Below are 12,202 nucleotides of genomic sequence, written 5' to 3'. Positions count from 1 at the left end.
TACATAGAAGTTGGAAACACCTGTAGAATCATTGGCATAGAAACAATCATTTAAATGTATTCAATGTTTGCTTTGTTTTTAATTATAAAGAAAAGAAACAGATCCCATAACCACACTAACAATTCAATTCACTTAGCTGGTACTCCTGTGTCAGTGATATTAGGAGGCCTCCGAGCCCCAATGTGCCGTATGCTAAGCGTTCACAGCCTTTGAGGTGATGAGATGGTCTTCTAGTGACAGGTCATAGCACATAGGTTAAGACCAAATATGGAACTCAAGATTATTTACAGGTGGGCAAACTCAGTCTTCTATCCCTTAAATAAGAGGAACAATTTTTAAACAAAAGCAGAAATTTGGTCATAATTACTCAAAACTATAATTGGGGAGAAATAAAAACAAATTAAATACTTCATCATCTAGTATGAGCAAAAAAATGCACTTTTATTTTTAATATTTGTTAACTTTACCACTTCATTAATTCCAGAGGCAATCACCAAAATGAAGACTGCTTTAATTTTGCTCAGCATTTTGGGAATGGCCTGTGCTTTCTCAGTAAGTTCTCTATTAAAAACCTATATTTATTTCCATTTTTATCTTTTTTTATGTCAAAGAGAGGATATGTAATAATTAAATATTTTTTAAACAGATGAAAAATTTTCACCGAAGAGCCAAATTAGAGGATTCTGAAGAAAATGGGGTAATTAATTTTAGCATACTTCCTTGGCCTGACTACACTTACTGTGGATGTATTTGCAATTAAACATGAATATAATAACATTTGTTTTGTTTATGCAGGTTTTTAAGTACCTACCACGGTATTATCTTTACAAGCATGCCTACTTTTATCCTCCTCTAAAACGATTTCCAGTTCAGGTAAGTATAAAAACTAATTTTTATTTTTACCCATTTCAATTGAAAGAGAATCAAATTTAACTATGTAACACTGAATTAAACTCTCACTGAAACTCAGCCAGAAAGATCACTTACTACAAAAAGTTTGTTTTTAACATAATAAAATAAAATGTATCCTCAGTTCTCTTTTAAAGCAGTGATATACCAAACAGAGTAAAATCATTTGGGTCCAGTCTAGAATATAGTAAAAGCAAATACCTTGACATATTGAATTCAGGTATTTTGGCTAACTCACTGACAAAAGTGGACAATTTCATCAGTTGTTCATAAGTAAGTCAATGAAAAGGCCATTAATCATTATGTTATAGTTAATTCAATATCATCATAGAGTTGTTTTACATCCAATAATTTTAGAATCCTTTAATTGGTAGAAAAAATTGACTTTATAAACAGTAGAGACCATTTAAAAAGAAATTTTTGATAATCAATGGTGAGTGCTGAGGATTTTTTTAACCTTTGACCTGTGTAGGTCACTGGAGCAATAAATATGTCCCACGTTGGAGCATAATTATTGTAATGACTCAAGAACTGCAGAGAAAAGAGAGACATTCATGAAGTAAACCAACATGCTTATGAGAAAAACAAAACATTCTTGAAAACAAAAAGAAAAATAGCCAAACTAAAAATAAAAAGTTTCTATTTTTATTGGATTACCTGTGAAGAGGGCCTTTGAAAACTGGAGGGTGTGGTGTTGATTTTAAATACACAACAAACCAGAATTGCACTATTTTTATTCCTATACAGTTTGGCTTGAGGGTACCAATTATGCACCATTTGACTCAGGACTCCTGAGACACTAAAAGCAGTCAATATACTGAAAACAATGCCTCAGCACAGTGGCTTGGCACAGCATTCTACCATATGTTGGGCCAACCCATCTCTAACTCATACAATGATAGGAAGTGATCATTTTAAAGTATTTCTAGCACCATAATAATTATAGGGAATGTGTGTGGACAAAGAAATATGAACACAAATGATACAAGAGCTGTGGGTTTTCAGAATTGTCTTCCATTCTTTGGTTCACCTCAAGCCCATAAATAAACATTGTTCATTTGAAAGTTTGCTTCGTTTTCTTTCTTAAATAAAACAGAAATGATAATAAATTCAACTTTCTGAGTAGCTCCTCAACTTCCTAAAATATCAGGTACTTAAAGATATTCACACCTAGAAATTTATATATACGGTCCAATTAAAATATCTGTACTGAAATGATATTAGGAGAAGTTTTATTTTTCATTGATAGACTCTAAGTATATCTTTAATATACAAAATTTCCACAAATTATCTGCAAATTGGTCCATCTCAACTAATTGAGAATATGTAAGTAAGATAGTTGTTTTTTAAAAAGAATCCAATAAAATATACCTCCCAATTTAACACTCTTACATAGTATTTATGATATACTCTTCTATTTTGCAGTTTGACTTTCAAGACTTTTTTTTTACATGTCTACTTATATATTTTTCATAGCTCTTTATTATTTATTCTCTTAAGTCTATTAAGTATTTAGTGCCCAGATTTTCACTCCACAATGGATTCAGAAGTATTGACTTTGAAATTTGTGTTTATTTAAACAAATATGTTTATATATAATTATTTCTAAAATACCAACTTGTATGAAATATACTATAGCAAAGCTATTAAAAGTCTACCATATCTTATCTATTGGTGCACTATAGAAATCAAAATATAAATAAAGTCACATCTTAGGCATTTTTAATTGAGGAAATTGCTTTTTTATGCTTTTTATGATTCAATTGATATTTTATTAGTGTGTAAACACTTAGAGGGCAGGAACATTATCTTATATATCTTAATAGGGGCTCGGTGAACGAAATTTGTGCACTCAGGGGGGTTCCCTTAGCTCGACCTGCGCCCTCTCACAGTCCAGGAGCCCTCAGGGGATGTCCGACTGACGGCTTAGGCCTGCTCCCCACAGTTGGACATCCTTAGCACTGCTGCAGAGGTGGGAGAGGCTCCTGACACTGGTGCGCTTGCCAGCCATGAGCAGGGCTTCTGGCTGAGCCGCACTCCCCCTGTGGGAGCGCACTGACCACCAGGGGCAGCTCCTGCGTTGAGCGAGATCAGGCTGAAACCTGCTCTCTGACATCCCCCGAGGGGTCCCTGATTGTGAGAGGGTGCAGGCTAGGCTGAGGGACCCCATTGGTGCACAATCAGGGCTGGGGAGGGATGTGGGAGGTTGACCATCCAGGGAGAGACCGCAGAAGGGCTCCAGGGTGTGTCCGGCTGGTCTCAGTCCTGATTAGCCGGACCCCAGCAGCAAGCTTACCTACTGGTCGGAGCATCTTCCCCCTGGTGGTCAGTGCACATCATAGTGACTGGTCAACCGGTAGATTGACTGCCCTCTGGTGGTCAGTGCACGTCATAGCGAGTGGTTGAGCAGCCTTAGCATATCATTAGCATATTATGTTTTGATTGGTTGAATGGACAACTGCACAACTGGACACTTAGCATATTAGGCTTTTATTATATAGGATATTGAACTCATCTCAGCTATCACAGTGCTCAATACAGGGAAACTGTCCATATTTCCAACCTCATCTCTTGTTATGACCCTCATTCTCAGTGCAATGCCTGGAATATATACTTGGGGATTGAATAGATTGAGTGATAGAAGTTAGAAGGAGTAATGGTTTAAAAAAAAGTATACACACACACACACACACACACACACACACACACACACACACTCTTTTGGAAAGTCCATAGGATTTAGTGACAAATTGTAATAGGAATAAATGAAAGATAGGAAATGAAGGAAAAGCCCAGGATTCAAGGCATTACATTCAGTTTCACAATTGTTCTCACTGTAGATATTAATTGAAGAGGATGTGGTTGGAGTAGGAAGAAAGCTAGACATGAGAAAGTTTGGAAAATGATGAAATGCTCCCACTGAAGCAAAATATGCTGTCCTCTCTATATAATTTAACAAATAAAAGTAGTTCAAATATAATATCTTTCTTTATTTACTCTCTGGGCTGGGAAAGGAACAACCATTAAGGTCATGGCAGTGGAAGAGCAGGTCTAATTATTCTCTTTTCCACCAAGGTTATTCTTGGCTCAAGGGGACAAGCATTCCCTTTCCTTGGGTGGAAGGTGTGGCCACCTGAGGAATAAGCCCAGCAGGATGGCCCCAAGTAGGACTGGATCTGGACTGTTTCCTAAAATCTGATTTCTAACCTGGAGGTTCTTCTGCAGCTATATTTTCTAAGGCCCATGGAATTTAACTGAGTCAGAATCAAAATTAACATTTGCAAAGTAGAAAATGACAGAATCCTAAGTCGGGTATCCATTTGTGTACCTGCTGCCATTAAAAGTTGTGGCACAGAAAGAAGGAAACTTCAATTGGATTAAAACTGGGAGAAAGATGAAGAATCATCTTAAAGGCTCTGAAAGCAAAAGTTTAGATTTGCATTTTTCTGTAAACAGTAGCAAAGCTCGTTAATTTATAATTATATTTGTATACCAGATTCCTTGGTTCAATTTATTCTCATTCAATATTGAGCTCTATAGAGGGATGGTACTCTAAAATCTTGTAAATGAATTAATCTTTCTCTTACATAACTTTCAGTATATAGGGTTGCCAAAGTAGGTGTATAGCAGTGAGTATGCAAAAGAGATTATTCTTATGTTATTATTTATTTATTGTTATGTTATTTTTTATATTACAACTATAAACCTACTTTTTCCCATCCCTGTATACATATTACAATTTTAGGTATTAGTTTTAGATAGAAAGATATTAAAATTATATGCAAATTTAATTTCAAGTGAAATTCTAATTTAAACTCACCAGGAAAACGAATTACTTAAGAGAATCACTTTATAATAAACCTAATCATCATTTTATTCATATTTTATAAAGAAAATAAAATAATGTGATCTATGCCTAGCCCAAGATTTGCCTTGAACTAGTTGATGTGACAACCATTCTGGGCTTCAGATTCCTTCTTTGTAAAAAAGAGAAATTGGACCAGATAATCCTCTTGGTCTCTTAGAGCTAAGCAATTTTGTGATTCATTGCTCTAGTTTTTACATACAAAGTGTTTTTAACAGATTATCTGTGCTTTGAGGTTAAAAATGGAGTATCTCATATATATCTTGATCATTGTAAAATACCTTTTCCTCTCTAACCTAATTTTATTTGTGCCCAATCTCCTATCTTTTTCACATTAGCATGAGAACTGTTCTAAGTAAATAAATGTAAATCTACATATTTAATCACATGTGTATGAATTCATGTGTATATTTTTTTAGAACAGTGACTCATCTGAAGAAAATGGAGATGGTGATAGCTCAGAAGAGGAGGAAGAGGAAGAGGTAAGAAATGTCTGCAGTTTTTTTCATAACAAACCAGGCAGCACAAAAGCAAATAGGAAACTAGTTTACTGTAGTAGGGACTCAGCAAACAGCCATGGCCAGCTTACCAACTGCCCACAGTCTTCTATTTTGGACAAGTAAAATGTTACTTAAATTAGAATAAACTAAAATGACCTGTTTAAAACTATTGCAGTTTGGGGTTAAAGTGACCTGTACACAAAACCAAAAGTGCCCTCATTTTAAGTGGAAGAAGTCTGAATTCTGATAAAAATGAAAGAATTATTTATATTTAAGTGGATAGAGCATGATGGTAAATGACAAGTGTATAATAGCTATAAACTCAGTGAAATGCTTATTTTAATGACTAAACTTAATTTACTAAGTGAGTAGTAGATGAAAACTAATCTTATATCCTCTGCACTACAGTGTTATTGTGATTCATCAGCCTTTCTTGACCCACCAAAGTAGCATTGTTCTTTTTAATAGGAATTTCATGTCTTTTTTGATTAATGACAAAATTCATGTTTTTACAGAAATGCAAATACTCAAGATGTAAAAATGTCTTCCGATATCGTACTAAAAATCACTATAGTCATGGCTAAAATTTACCTATATATCTTGGAAATTGTGCTAACATGCTTATAATTGACACTTTTCCCCAAGGAAATGTACTAATTAGGTACATTTTCCTGGGTTGTCAATTATAGCAATCCACTGGTTTGGGAACCTTCTAAGTTCAGGTATTCATAGGTGCTATTTATGGATGGACAATGACAGTACAAAATGGATCATGAATTAATGTCTGTTAATCTTGAAAACAAAACAGTGTAGGAACTTTTAAAATGACAAATAATTAGTTTAATTTTTTTAAAACTGTAAAACTAACATTTCCAGTACAGTAATTTACCCTACTAGCTTAAAGGAAGGCCTTAACAAGAATGCCAAGCCAGTACCAGGAAAAATGCCACCTACTAAATCCCACAAATTTCTGCCTGTATCCAACATAGTAATCTTACACAAGAACTAAGCTAGGATAATCCACTTAACTACAGCTGTTTGCTGTACAGTGATTGTCAAATTGCCTTGCCAGCTACTTTTCTCAACTAGATTATGTACCTTTTGGCTCTTCACTTGTAATGGTGGTTGGGGATGGAGGAAGAATAGGACTCCTTTACGACTCTGATGCAATCACACACACTCAAAAATTTGCCAACAACCTCTGAACATATATGATCCTCAGAGAAATTACCTTTAAACTCCCCATGACCCAGGAAACTTAGAGACCATAGGTTTCATTCCTCTTTAGGGAGAAATGGTGCAGTACTCTTTTCTGTATCTCCTTGTCTTGCATAGCACCGTTTCTTATACATATATGGCGCCCAGTAATTTTTGGTGGTTTGGTTTTGAACCTTCAGAGGAATAAATGCTTCAAAGATCATTCACTAAAACTTATCATTGAAAAGTGGATGAAAAAAAAAAAACTTGCAGTCTTCCATTGTAAAGAGATTCTCCAAGCACTTTGCCCCTGTTTCTTCCCTACAAGTTCATTGGCCATTCAGATTAAACACAGTCTTCAGGAATTGTATTCACATGAGAAGGTGTGTAGGTATATTTTCTATTTGGTAAACAAATATTATTTTCCACTTCTAAACTATCCAATCTCAATAACTATAAAATCTCTGTTAAAATACAATATACTTAACACAATTATCATGAGTATGAAATTTCAAAAACTGAACACACAAGTGTAACCAGCACTCATATAAAAAAGCAGCACATGCTTTGAGCTCCATTCCATTCATTAACCAACACCCACCAAGGGCAACTGCTATTTTGACTCCTAACAGATTGTTTTTTATCTTTCTGTGTATTGTATGCATATATGGAATCACACAGCAAATACTCTTTTGTGTGTGGCCTGTTCTACTTTCAACTTCAAAGACTGATTCCTATTGTTCTATAGTTGTAAATTATTCCTTCTCATTGTTAGTATTTCGTTATGTTAATGTACCACAATGTATTATTCTTCTGTTTATGGGCATTTGGGTAGTTTCTATGAACATTCTAGTATTCCCTCTGGTGAACATATGCATTCATATCTGGTTGCCAATTTACCTGGAAGTGAAATTTCTAAATCAAAAGGCTATGCATGTGTTCAACCTGAGTAGATTCAACTAAACAGGTGTATCAATGTGAACTCCCACTGTCAGTAGGAGGGTTCTCACCAACACTTTTTCTTTCAGTCATTTTAGCATTCTAGTGGGTTAATAATACTTTTTAAAGCACAAGTAACTGCTAATTTTTCTATCCAATTAGATATTTGAAGGCTAATGCCCATCAATAACAGACTGGTCTAATTTCCTTTTTAACTTATCATAGCAGGACATCCTCAAATAAAATATCTAGGAAAAGAAAAGGTGTTGTAGGAGAAAATGTAAATGTCCATAAATCAGGAGTTTGGGCCTATATTCATGACCCTGCCACTAGTTAACTGCTGTCTATTGACCTCATATGAGACACTTATTCCATTGGACCTCAGATTTTTCACCTGTGAAATGAGGGTACAGGACCCAACTTGTATATCTTCTTACTCTAAGGATCATCCCTCCTCCACACCTGAAAGATTTTGTTTGTTGGATTAAAACGTAAACATGAAAAAATAAATAAACAGTATGGTGTTTGTGGGCTATTTAACACAATTAGCTTGGAGGCTATTTTGGGGTTGACTCTAGTATTCCCAAGAGTTTACTGAAACAGTGGGATTTATAAATTTTCTGAAGCAAACATATTTATTTTTATATTTAAATATGTTTTTATTGATTTTAGAGAGAGGAAGGGAGACAGAGAGAGAGAGAGAGAGAGAGAGAGAGAGAGAGATAAAAACATCAATGATGAGAGAATCATTGATGGGTTGCCTCCTACATGCCCCCTACTGGGGATTGAGCCCACAACCTGAGCATGTGCCCTGACCAGGAATTGAACTAAGATCACTTGGTTCCTGGGTCGATGCTCAACCACTGAGCCACACCTGCCGAGCAAACATATTCTTTTTTAATAATAAGGCAGACTAAATCTGAGTTTTGTTTGTGTGTTTTTCAAGTCTTAAAATATAGGATCCCTAGTTAAAGTAATCCTAATATCACAGTATCTTTAAAAATACATTAAAATAAATTCAATTTTCCAAGACTTAAAGTAAATAAATTCTATAGAAATGAATTCCTGATTTTTAATATTAGCTATGAAATATTTTGTGAAATTAACTCAATTAACAAACAGTTACCTAACAACATGGAGTAAAGGAAAAAGACTAAAATGTTAAGAGATTATAATAAGCATTCATTTGAGGAGAGGTAATTTTTAAAAAACATATTCATGCATAGCATAATATATTACTAAGGGTTTCTTGAAGTGTCTAGTTTCCTCATTGCACAGAAAAACTGATTGCATGTCAAATTCCTGACATCTTTTGAATACTGCATATGGCACAGAACTGGCTTACATATTGGCAGATAGATTTTGAATTAAATATATCCTTTTTATTTTAATAAACTTGAAAACTAATGAGATGTATTCACTTCTTTTGGTAATAAATAAGACATGCTATCAATTTTTTTGAAAGGAGTTGGTTTATATAAAAAAAATTCCCTTTGAAAAATATATGTTAGTTGTCATGTGGACAACTCAGATAAATTCTAACCATCATCAAAAACTTCAAAGGCTCAGCTTTTTGAGTTAGAAAGATATAGTTTCATCACTTACCATGAGAACTTAAGCAAGTTTTTTAGCTTTTCTGAGCTCAATTTCTTTTTCTAAAGAGTAAGAGTAATAATCCTACCTTACAGTGCTGCTATAAAGAACAAAAGAAAAATAGGTATAAAGTTCTCAGCTAATTTGTCAGCAAGTATAAGAGTTAATTTATTACCATGTTGTAGTAGTTTCTAATAAGAATTTTTAAATTTTAATTATTTAAATCAAATATTTTTAATCAACTTAAATTTAATCAACTTAAATTATATTACTTCAATTAATGAAAAAGACTTTAACTGTGGGACTTTAAGAGCCTAAATCCTGTATGTTGTGATACCATATAGAAAGATATGCTGAAATTTTTATACAAATATTTTTGAATTAATTAAATAGAATGTAAAAATATCTAAAACACACTATAGTGAGGTACATAGTATGTGGTAACTTTGAGTTGAGTTATAAAAAGTTAGATGTGCAAATGGCATAAGAGGAAGCAGAATTATCAACATTGGGTGATGAGCTGGCTATGGAATGCAAAGTTTTTTCCACAACAGTGGTTCATGACTCCAACAAATCTTGAATTATCTTCTGGCTAAAATAACTTTTTTTTGCTTTGGACATTTCTACCAGGAGAATTCAAATGAAGAAGCAAACAATGAAGAGTCTAATGAAGATGAAGAATCCGAGGCTGAGAACTCCACCCTTTCTGCTACGACACCTGGCTATGGAGAGGAGACCACGCCTGGAACGGGAAATGCAGGCCTAGCTGCGATCCAACTTCCCAAGAAGGTAATAATTTATCCCAATGTTAAATATGACCTCATTCCTCCACTGAAGCCTAAGGTTATCCTGACACTATGTACAGAGAATTCTGTATTGTCTTTTTAACTCACCGAGAAAGCAAGAGCAGATATAATATTCTGGTTTACAAATAAGGAAAGATCTTTTTCCATGCAAGTTCTCTTCCCATGTTATTACAGTGACTTTTATTTTATAACAGAAGGTTAAGGACAAGCATCTTAGCAATGGATTAAAGGTCTTGAGAGATGCCATTACATTTCAGGGAACAGGATTCAAGACAGAAAGTGAGTAGCAAAGCTATATAAAGCGTCTCCCACAGAGAAAGTTCTTTTATCAAGTACATTTTTCTCCTTCAAAACATAGAGACAAAGGCCCTAATTCTGAATTTTTAAAGTCCCCACCAATCTTTTGGTAAGTTAAATTGGCTTCAATTCAGAATTACACCTAGAATAAGGCTGTCAATACAGTCTGTGTTGAATAAAATGATGGCCTTTTTTACATTTTTTCATGCCTAGATTTGGATTTTTTCAAATTTTCCCTTCCAGGCTGGAGATGTAGGAAAGAAGGCTACAAAAAAGGAGGAAAGTGAAGAGGAAGAAGAGGAGGAAGAGGAAGAGGAAGAAAATGAAAATGAAGAAAACGAAGCAGAAGTGGATGAAAATGGGCAAAGCGTAAATGGCACTAGCACCAACAGCACAGACGTAGACAATGGCAATGGCAGCAGCGGCGGAGACAATGGAGAAGAAGAAGAGGAAGAAGAACAGGCAGAAGGAACCACAGTGGCTGGAGAGCAGGACAATGGCGGGTTTGAACCCACCACTCCACCACAGGAGGTCTATGGGACCACCCCCCCACCACCGGGGGAAACCACTACCACTGAATATGAGGGGGAGTATGAACAAACAGGCACCAATGAATATGACAATGGATATGAAGTCTATGAAAATGAGAATGCGGAACCTCGAGGGGATAATTACCGAGCCTATGAGGATGAGTACAGCTACTATAAAGGGCGTGGCTATGATAGCTATGATGGTCAAAATTACTACTACCACCAGTGAAGGCCCCGCCTGGGATGAATTCATCCATTTTGGTGTTTCATAGGGCTACAGTTTTCAATGTTCAACTCAGGAAGGTGCAATGTAACACATGTGCATATAATAATGTGGAATGGTGCTACTGTTCCAAAGTGATTTTCTGTAATTGCTTCTGCAAGTAATGGGCTTCATGCTGCTTTCCCCTGGTATGCTATTGAGAGGTCATTGTAGATCAGGGTCATTTGTCAAGTGGTAAACCAATCCATGAGATCGAGTTCAATTGAATGTTTTTAAGTTGTAGTTCTATAAGTTCTATAAGTAGTATTTTTATCGTGTTTGCTCTATGACTGCTAAAACATACTTTTTGTGCAAGAAGTGCTTCTAAGAAAAAACTCATTGACATTAGCGGCACTGTATACAATAAATGTGTAATTCATTAATCATACTACCTATCCAACACTGTATAGTTTAATTATCATCCTCATGTATTTTTATGTGACCTGTATGTATATTCTATTATGGGTTTTATCACAAATAAAAATGCAATCCTTCAAATGTGTTATATGAAGAAAAGTGAGAGATTCGGAATGAAAAAAAAATGTGAGGCAAGTAGGGGGACAATTCAGCTAAAAGGATAAAAGCTTATTTCCACTATAATTTAAAATTCAGAAAAACTATAAACATTTTCTTATAGATAAATCAATTTATCTAAAATTTTGACATGCTATGGTCAGGGTTGGCCATATACATCAGGGGGAATAAATGGCTTTTATTAGGGTTATCAGATTTAACAAAATAAAAAATATGATGCCTTTAAAAAATTGAATTGTAGGTAAACAATGAATAATTGTTAGTATAAGTATGTTCCATGGGATATTTGGCCTTTGTGAACTATTTGGACCATACTTATACTAAATGATTCATTGTTGCCTGAAATTCAAATTTAATAGAATGTTCTGTGTTATATCTGGCAACCCTACTCATATTTAATTTGCTTTAAGGTGTGGTAGGGAGTAGGGTAGGGTATAAAACTCTTACACACACACACACTACACACACACACACACACACACACACACACACACACACAGAGTTGATATGCAAACCCTTAACTGCTATTTATGCTTTAATCTAACCCTAAAAACAAATTTCTAATGGGAGTAGTAAAGGAAAGTAGGTAGTGGTAAGAAGCAAGAAGACAAAAATTTATTCATCTTTTTATTTAGTCATGTATAAGGTGCTTTGAGCATCTACTATGGAGCAGGACAATGTTTAGACTTGGAGTATATGAAAACAAAGAATCCTGTGCTCAAAGTGATTTCAGACAGATAGCTAACAGTTGTAAGGCATTACAGGCATCA

General features: G+C 34.8%; 1 protein-coding gene across 1 annotated transcript; it reads left to right on the top strand.

Annotated features, from left to right (window-relative positions):
• Positions 1 to 498: 498 nt before the first annotated feature.
• Positions 499 to 10,865, top strand: IBSP (integrin binding sialoprotein; the record flags this gene model as incomplete). Its single annotated transcript, XM_079773784.1, has 6 exons — positions 499 to 552; positions 647 to 697; positions 796 to 873; positions 5,194 to 5,256; positions 9,634 to 9,792; positions 10,350 to 10,865. 6 exons carry the CDS (start codon positions 499 to 501, stop codon positions 10,863 to 10,865), a joined length of 921 nt encoding a protein of 306 aa, XP_079629910.1.
• Between the last annotated feature and the right edge of the window lie 1,337 nt (positions 10,866 to 12,202).

The sequence above is a fragment of the Cnephaeus nilssonii genome (genome assembly GCF_951640355.1).
Source record: "Cnephaeus nilssonii genome assembly, chromosome: 1".
Taxonomy (NCBI): domain Eukaryota; kingdom Metazoa; phylum Chordata; class Mammalia; order Chiroptera; family Vespertilionidae; genus Cnephaeus; species Cnephaeus nilssonii.
This window is presented reverse-complemented; position numbering and strand designations above follow the sequence as displayed.